Source organism: Bison bison, unplaced genomic scaffold, assembly GCF_000754665.1.
Source record: "Bison bison bison isolate TAMUID 2011002044 unplaced genomic scaffold, Bison_UMD1.0 scf7180017864466, whole genome shotgun sequence".
NCBI classification, from domain to species: Eukaryota; Metazoa; Chordata; class Mammalia; order Artiodactyla; family Bovidae; genus Bison; species Bison bison.
In genome coordinates, this window is record NW_011495027.1 from 15,401,758 (window position 1) to 15,411,442 (window position 9,685).

The 9,685-nt window shown below is 34.3% G+C and overlaps 1 protein-coding gene across 1 annotated transcript in view; it reads right to left on the reverse strand.

The window, feature by feature from the left end:
* Positions 1 to 7,313, reverse strand: part of LOC105003358 (dihydropyrimidine dehydrogenase [NADP(+)]) — a 469,109-nt gene extending 461,796 nt beyond the window's left edge. The window contains exon 1 of the mRNA XM_010860499.1: positions 7,066 to 7,313. Coding sequence (XP_010858801.1) covers positions 7,066 to 7,197 — 132 coding nt within the window. The 5' untranslated portion in view covers positions 7,198 to 7,313. The remainder of the gene's footprint in view (positions 1 to 7,065) is intronic.
* Positions 7,314 to 9,685: the final 2,372 nt, after the last annotated feature.

The window sequence follows — 9,685 nt, forward strand, 5'->3', positions numbered from 1 at the left end:
CCACCAAGAAGGGTGTCAGACAGAACAAGTAACGTATCACATGGGGCAAAAAGAAGCTTACCCAACTGAGCCTTGACCAGATTACCAAACTATAGGATCAAGAGCAGATTATTTGTTGTTTTAAGCCACTAAATTATGGGGCAGTTTGATATATAGCAATAAATAAGTGAGACAGAAATGCTTGCTAGTCTAAAACATGTGGCAATGGATTTCAGATTGAAGGCAGGCAGAAACCTCTCTTGAAAACTCAAGAATAGTCTGCTAGTAAAGTCTGGAAGAATGCTAGTGGAAGCTGGGAATGCAGTGTGAAAACTGTTATTGGAGACTGGGAAAAGAGTGGACTGTATTATGTAGTGACAGAACAATTGGCAAGAATGTCACTGGTGATAATTCAAAAGACAGAAAACGTACATAATGCATTTGTGGATCTGACTAAAGATATCTCTAGACAGAATGCTTTAAGTGTTTGTTGAGTGTTTCTTCCCAAGTATAATAAGGTACAGTAATAGAGAAAAAGAGCCAAAAAGGATATATTTGATTGCTAGAGTAAAGCAGATGAGCAAATGAGACTAGCACTTGCTGGGTTGGAAAATAAAGCTATTATTTATACTTTATCTCTCCTGGAAGAAGATCTTCAAACTAAGAAATGACTGCAGGGTAAAGACTGCATCAAGAGCTTTTCTATATGATACTTCGTTAGAACCTTACAAAGATTTTGCAGGAGTCCTAGTGGATTCTTCCAAGTAGACAATATCGATTCTAAGCATCTCTAGGACGCTGTCATAGCAGCAACACATATTCAAAATGGAGAGAAGTCTGTCTCAAATAATTATGGATGTGGCTCTGGGGCATGATTTGAAAGGTTTTTAAGAGAGTTTTTGGTGACATCACTATGATCTAGGATTAAAATGGATAATTCAAAATAAAGGAAAGAATAAGAATTCCTAACTTTCTATGGGCAGAAATATTCTGAAAAGGCTACTCAACTGCCAACATGGGCCATGATTGGTCCTTTCTAAACAAAAGAAAACAAAACAAAACTCAGAAGACAGAATCAACAGTCCAGAAGGTAGGGCCAATAATGGATAGGACAATGGATTAGGGAACCACTACTTGGGAGTAGAATGGGCTTCACCGGTGGTGCTAGTGGTAAAGAATCTGCCTGCAATGCAGGAGACCTGGATTCGATCCCTGGGTCAGGAAGATCCCCTGGAGAAGGCAATGGCAACCCATTCCAGTATTCTTACCTGGAGAATCCCATGGACATGGGATCCTGGCAGGCTACAGTCCATAGTGTTGCAAAGAGTTGGACACAACTGAAGCGACTTAGCATGCATGCATTCAAGAAATAGGTAAATACCATCTGCTCAATGGTGGGAAAAACAGCAAAATCAAATCACAAAGCTGCATACATGCAGCATGGAAGGATTATTGCAACTGTCTTTATAAACACACTACCTACAGCGTGTGTATTGCATCTTGTAACTTGTTTTGTCCCAGAGTGTACAGTGGAAGTGACAGTGTGTGACTGGGGTCTCGGTCTCAATGGACCTTGAAGCTTCCACTCTTGCCTTCTTAGAACACCAAGAGGAAAGAGACATTATGAAGAGATGGATGGGGGCCAGCCATCTCAGCAATTACAGCAACTTCAACTAGACACATGAGTGGAGGCATCATGCCAGTCCCCAGGCATCCCTCCAATTGACTGCAAAGGCATGAATGAGCCCAGCAGACACCATGTGATGCAGAAGAACTTCCCATATGAGCTCAGCCAAACTGTGTGTGTATGTGTGTGTGCTCAGTCATGTCTGACCCTTTGCAACTCCAGGGACTGTGGCTCACCAGGCCCCTCTATCCATCAAATTTCCCAGGCAAGAATACGGGTATGGGTTGCCATTTCCTACTCCAGGGAATATTCTCAATCCAGGGATCAAATCTGTGTCTCCTGCATCCCTTGCACTGGCAGGCAGATTCTTTACCACTGGGCCACCTGGGAAGCTCCTTCAACCAAACTACCAGTGTAGTAGTTTAACTGAGTGAAAAAGCAATTGTTCCAAGGCCTTGGCACGTTATTTAACTTTCTCAGACTATTATAGTTGATCCTTGAACAGTGCAAATTTGAACTACACAATCCACTTCTTTGCAGATTTTTTTTTTCAGTAATTAAGTACTATATGGGCCCATGGTTGGTCCAATCTGCAGATGTGGAATCACAAATACAGAGAGTTGAACTATAAAGTTATAAGCAGATTTTCAACTTTGTAGGGAGTCAGTGCTCCTATTACCCATGGCGTTCAAATTTACTATCTTATAGAGATATTATGAAGATTCAATGAATAACTTATGAACAATATTTGGCAATGTCCATGTCCATACATTCTAAGTACTCAATAAATGGTAGTTAGTAATATGTATAAAAATAATAATCATAACAATGACCTCCAATTTCAAACAATAAGTTCAAGACAGTGATACAGAAGCAACCTTGAACAGAGACTAGAATTGCCCAGGTCAAATTTCTTTTCCCTAGATGGCACTACATTTCCATACTTATTAGCCTTTCTCTAGGGTATTTATTTACTTGGAAGAAGAAAAAAAAAACCACCATATTTTAAAATCAACAATTCATTTATGTTAATAAGTTAGATTAATTTATGTCATGATGTCTCCGAGGGCAGAACTATAAAACATGGATGCAACTTGTGAGAAGGCTGATTTGGGGACAATGAATGAAATATATTTCTAAACTAGATCTTTCTATGCCTATAGCTGGCTGCATTGCCTTAAAGATCTAGCATGTTCTATCACTAAAAGTATTCAAGAACAGGCTACATTTTTTTTTCATCAGAGCTCTTCACACATGAACTTAGATAATTCAGCCAGGTAATTTTTATTCCCCTTGCTGATACTGTGTGATACTTACACTGTTTTCTAAAAAATTCTCTGTATTTTTAAAGGCTTAGTCAACAACCTAAAACTTAATATGCAGTCTATGCACTTAGAAATTCCACTGACATTTTCATTTTTAGACATATAAACATAAACTATAAAAGCAACCTAGGATATGAAAATTTTAAATTGGCCTTTTCTCCCTTGATTGAGATCAATACTCAGAACAATCAATTTTTTTGTGTTAACTATCTGTTTATGTGGCTAGAAAAAAAATAAGCTCAATATGCTCTTGCCAAGAAATCTATGTATTCATTTACTAATTCATTTATCCAAAGAATATTTATGAAACATTTATCAAACTCTTCCTATACACTCAGCATTGTGCTGTGCGGTATAAGACTATTTTATGGCAACAGTTACAATCAATACTTTGATGCCAAAGAAATAATGAAGAACCTTAAATATTTCTCAGATTTTAGTTTTCAGTATTTTATGTTGAGAGAAACTCATTATTTGTATATCTATTTACCTAATTATTTGATACTTAAAAAATAAAATATATGCATTCGAGATATTAAAAAATCAATCACAAGTGTACTGTAATATATATATATATAGGTATGTGTGTGTGTGTATATGTGTGTGTGTGTATGTATATATATATATATATAGCTTATAAATGAACAGAACTTCTGCTTAGGTTTGAATTTGATTTATTATAGTGGTAAACCCTTCTGAGTTTATCTGTGTAGTAAAGATATATACACCCTGCAGTTAGATATTATATATTTGAAGTATATAATATATTGCTACCTAAGAGAAATAAATAAAATAAAATTAACAAAACCAAAACACGTTTTCTATTTTCTATCAGTATAATGCAAACACAGGTAAGGAGGTTATTTTATATGAAATATTAACAACATCTAATATTGCCAGTTAAAGCATTACATCAGTTTGTCGTGAGAGTTTGGCTTTAATTAAACTTGACCAATTGATTTCTTTCCTACCTTTTTAAACTTGAACTCAGTATATATTTATATTAAAATATTATAATTATATTTTAAATATCATTTTATAGTGATATTTCCAATATTGTCTTTATAAACAGGACTTCAAGAAAAGCAATCTAGGTATTTTAGGAAACTCTAAGCAACTCTGATTTGGGAAGGAAGAATATAGTTAATAAAAGCCAACTTTTATGCTATTTAACACAAAAGCAAACACAGGTCTTTGTTATATTTAACATTAAAAGACTGATCATTTGCCTCTCTAAAGAAAGCACATACAGCCTCTATACAGACTGCACAGTAAAGAATAATAATATTTCTGTTTACTGAGATATCAATTGGCATTTCACTGTAAGTCAATGGTCTATCATTGCTATAGCATATTAGACCTCAATCTGGTATCTACAAATGTCAAGACTATATATATAAATATATAGGATGAAAGTCAAAGCATGTTCCAAATGCTCCAAAAATTTAAAAAAAGAAGGGAAACAAAGTTCACCTAAACACGCTTGCTATAGAAATCAGTGTAATATTCAGCTGTCAATCTAGAAAAACAAAGAGGGACCCACACTGTCAGTAGGACAGGATAATAAAATTTCCAGCAGATGTTCAGACAGGGCTCTAATTTTTACTGAACTCCCTTGGTAAGCATTTAATTTCTTTATCATATGCAAGCTTGGCAAATTGTACTTCATCAAAACTGCATTGTGAAATATTAATATTTCATATGATAACAAAACTCCATAGAATAACCTTTGTCATATTAAAAGCATCCAAATTTCAAATGTCAGGACTCTGAATTTTAATACATTTTAAGTAGATTCTTGAAATTGCATACTAATTATAACAAGGATAATCTAAATTGGTATGCTATAATGTCACACAAATGTGTAGTACATATAATACTTGAATAGATGTCTTTAGTAAGAGGCTGTGAAAAACATGAGTTGTATACTACAACATTTCACCAATAAGAAAGCACAAAAATCATAGGACAATAATATATTTGAAACATATTTAATCGTTAAATAGAGACAATATGAGAAAACAAAACAAAAAGTAGATCTTCATGATACAAACTGACTATGTTGCAAAATCATGTATGGGAAGTAATCATTTTTAAAATAGACTTACAGAAGCCCAAGGAGGCATCCTTATTTATGTCACTACAATCTGCATGAGTGCATTTAACATAGTTTTTGCACAAATATTTTGTTGTAGCCATCATCAAAGTAAGTAAAACAAAGCTTCCTAAAACCCCATTATGTTTTATGTGCCAAATTTAATTTGCGTCTGTCCCTAACTCTCCTTTTGAAACATCATCACAGACTTCTGAATTGATAGATTAAATTCAAATTGGAGGTCTAGAAGGAAGTTAGCTCCCACATTCATTTCTGCTGGTGATCTTAATGAAGGTAACTGCTTTTAGGTTACTGAAAGAGACAGCTTCACAAATTAAATGCATGTCACCAACAGAGTAAAGACAAATGTCTCTGATTAATCAGAATTCAATTTTTGTAAGCAAAGAAACCAGCAAATTCGAAGCAAACATCCTTTTTCCTACCATTCTTCACTTATTCCTGATTAGCTACCCATTTTTGTTTACATACAAAATTTTTTCAATAGCATAACTAGTCATTAAATGGTATCAGAGATTCAGTTTTTCTCAATGGATTAAACATCGGATTAGAGCTTCTGAGTAATTCTTAAAGGAAGAATTGAAATACAAACAAATATAATGTCAATATTCTATAAAGATGTAAACAACTGATTAAGGATATTCTGAAGCTAAATTCAGTATGTTGTTTATTTTTACACTTTATTTAACCAAAGAATTTCTGAGAATTCAGCCAATTTATTTAAAAAAATTCCTTTAGCTATTTAATATAAAAATATTTAGGTAATTTTTTTTCATGCAGTAGGTTTCTAACTTTTGAGGATTTCTAGATAATCATGATCACATTTATACGTAGCATCTTGTGAAGCTGTCAGAATGAGACAGCCAAGATGTTTTAGCCATAATAATGCCAGCTATTGATCCTAGTAAGAGGAGAAAGAAGAGAATGTGCTTAATGGGGCATTTTTGTTCTCTATTATTTTCTTTGCCTAAGGATAAGGCTGATTTAAATAATAATAGTCTTTTCTCAGTCACTAGATTCACACATTCTTATACATTAATTATTACTAACTACCAGTAAGTATTAAATATACCAATAGGTGTATCATCTAAAATTTTATCAATAAAAGGTCAAAAAATGCTAAATTTTGCTGATCTTTTCTAATTGAAAGTCATATGAGGATGCAACCCTCTATTGCATAAATTATCCTACTTTTAAAATGTTCACTTATATACTTTCTGTATTTTAAAGACTCAATCTTAACTTTAATATGTAGTTAATTTTCTACTAAGTATGTCCACTTGTAATGTGAGAACACAGTCATAATGTCAAATTAAACTCAGGTCAATGCATTTGGGGAAACATTTCTGAATTTAAAAATTCAAGAAAACTCTTATTCCAGGTACCAATTAAGTTATACTGAGTGATTCATTTTTACATGAATTGGTTTCCAGAATTATGTGCAAGTCAAATTCATTGTCTAACTTTGAGTTGAGGCACATGTTCTCATTCACACACATTCAGAAATCACAAAACAAATAATAATGCCAAAATAAGAGTTAGTCTGTGATTATTAAATGAAATAGACATTCTGTAGTATTTAAAATTTTGTTACTTCCTAGACAAAACACAGTGATTCCCTGGTGGTTCAGGATAAAGAGTCTGCCTGCAATGCAGGAGACTGGGGTTTGATCCCTGGGTCGGGAAGATCCCTTAGAGAAAGGAATGGCTACCTACTCCAGCATCTTGCCTGGAGAATTCCATGGGACAGAGGAGCCTTGCGGGCTACAGTCCATGCATCCTAAAGAGTCAGACATGACTGAGTGACTAACACACATACAGACAAATGAGAAATAGAAATCTATCCCATTCCCCATCCTGAGACAGAAGAAATGTAATGAAATTAGCTCATTTGTAATAATCGGTCTTACCCAATAGTTCAATAACTGTTATATCTTGGTGAACCTTTGCATTATAATATTTATGCCCTAATTAAAATAAGTGATAGATATTTAAACACAACTTCAAAAATAATTTCTTACCTTATCAAGAGAGAAAGTTTTGGTCAGAGCAAAGGCCCATCCAGCTTCAAAAGCTCTTCGAATCATTGACGAACTGGTAGTTGGAGTTGCACTGGCAAGACCAAAAGGATTTGTAAACTTCAATCCAGCCATTTCCACACTAATGTCCACCAGATCAATGGGAGTATAAAACAGGGGGAGTTCGGGCTTAGCAGAAACTGAAGCTCCATATTGTGACTGCAAAAAAAGACAAATAGCCAATAATTATTCTTGAATCACATCTGATTTCTCCATATAATCTTTTACAAAAATCACTTCAGCACAGCATTAATATTAATATAGATCACACTGGTCTGTTTGGAATGATTAAGACTGGCCAATAAAGTCAGTTAGCAGAGAATAAAATTCATATATCATCTTTTTCTTATTTCAAAAGCAGTACAGAGAATATTAACAGAAATAATATCAATTAAATAAACAAAAAACTATACTTAAAACATACTGAGATTCAAACACAAAAAACCCTGAACCCATTAACCCAGCCTTTTTGTACTTAATTTGTAGAAGTATCTTTAGTGCTCAGAAATATGTTAAAAAAAAAAAAAAAAAACCAGCAAGTCAGGAGACCTAAATTCAATTTCCAGTAAATTCATTCTATTTATGAGAATTTAGGAAAGCCACCTAACACATCCTTGTTTTTTCTCCTTTACTGTTTTCAGTACAGCAGCATAAATTCTGGCTGCCTAATTTCCCACCTCCTAGAGATACTGGAAAATGCAGGAAATCATAAGCCATAGGGAGACATCTAATTTGGAAAGTGGATAATGTACTCATGTGTACGGGGAGACTTTCTTCAGCAAAAACAGGTACCAAACAGTTAATGTTGAAATCATCCATTGGCTCTCAAACTGTAAAATTATATTTGTTAAATGGGTACAGTATAAAGCTACCTTGAATTATTGGAAAAAATCAATCAAAAAATCCTTTACAAAGTGCATGGCCCACTGCAACATAGTAGGTGCTTGCCAAATGCTGTCTCTCTGATTGCAGAGATTATTAAAGCTTTCATCGGGTTCTTTATAAAATGTCTCTGTTTCTCTCCTTCTCTCCCTCCCTTCCTCTCTTTCTCTCTGTTTATCTTTGAAAGACAAATAATACTGGCAAATATAAAGAAGATGAATTTTCTTAGCCAAAGCAGTTACTGAATGGACCAGTCTAGTTAATTCTAAAGTAAGAACTCTTTTCTCTTGTGAATAATCACTCAAAAGTTGTTTGAGCAGAACTTTAATTTTACAGGAGTGTGTCTTATGTAGATAAAGATTGCCATGACTTGCATAAAAATTATTTCTGGACCTCCACCATTTATAATGCAAAGTAAAGTTCACTTAATATGTAAAAAGGCATCAAACTTGTCAACTGAAAGACTAATGTGTCTCTGGTGCCTGCAAAGTGGTGCCTGATGGCATCTACGCTTTGGCTGTGGCACGCATCTTCTGCCAAGAATGTTCTGGGTTTCAAGGCACATTTCTGAATATTGTGCAGTTCTATATTGTGTGGATAATTCTTCTAGTTCTCACATGGATTGCAATATTATTAAAAGGATTATTAACAAAAACAAAAGTTATAATATATAATATAACAAAATGCGGGATAATCTGAGATGTATTAATTTGAGGCACATGTGTCTGTGTGAGTGTGTGCAGGAATAGGTGAGGAAATAAACAGCTTCCATGAGATTTTCTCAGCTCTGTGCCTGCGTGCTTAGTCGCTTCAGTTGTATCCAACTCTTTGCAACTCTATGGACTGTAGCCCACCAGGCTCCTCTGTCCATGGCATTCTCCAGGCAAGAACACTGGAGTGCTTTGCCATTTCCTCCTCCAAGGACTCTTTCCAACCCAGGAATTGAACCCGCATCTCCTGCATTGCAGGCAGATTCTTTACCCACTGAGCCACCTGAGAAGCCCTTCCTTAGCTCTAAATAATAATTCAAACTGAATCAAGGAAGTTTGGATCAGATGAAGGAAGAATTTCCTGACACCACAGTTTGGTTAACACCAGAGAAATTTTACAAAAAAATTTCCTTCCAAGTCTGAGGAACCTAGAAACTTTGGGAAACCTTTCATCTGATGATAATGATAGAAATGCTTATAGTTCCATGTTCGCTGAAGTGATACAGTCTCTCATCTTTTTGTGGCTTTATACTGAAGTAACTAACCTCTTGAATCTCACAGGTGAATTTTAGTTTTTCAAAAATTATAGTTATACAGCTTTGGACAATAGACCAAGGAAATAGACATATATGTGTAATTCAACTTGCATTTCTTAATTTATGTAGTTTTAAATACACAAAGCATTGCTTTGAAACAATTACAAATGTTGCTACCTCAATATTTAGAAAGGAAATAATGTGGGCAAACTTTGCAAGATTTTTCTTGTTTCAAAACAAAAATGAAAAGCAAACAGCAAAACACATAACCAAAAAAGCAATACACACAAAACTTTTTCAAATGAGAGGTATAACTTTTCATAAAATGTATATTTTATTTTATCAACAAAAATACTATTAATGTATAGGCAGATAAGATACAACCTTTAGTTGTAATTTGTTATGGTTAGTTTGGTCACTAAGTTGTGTCCAACT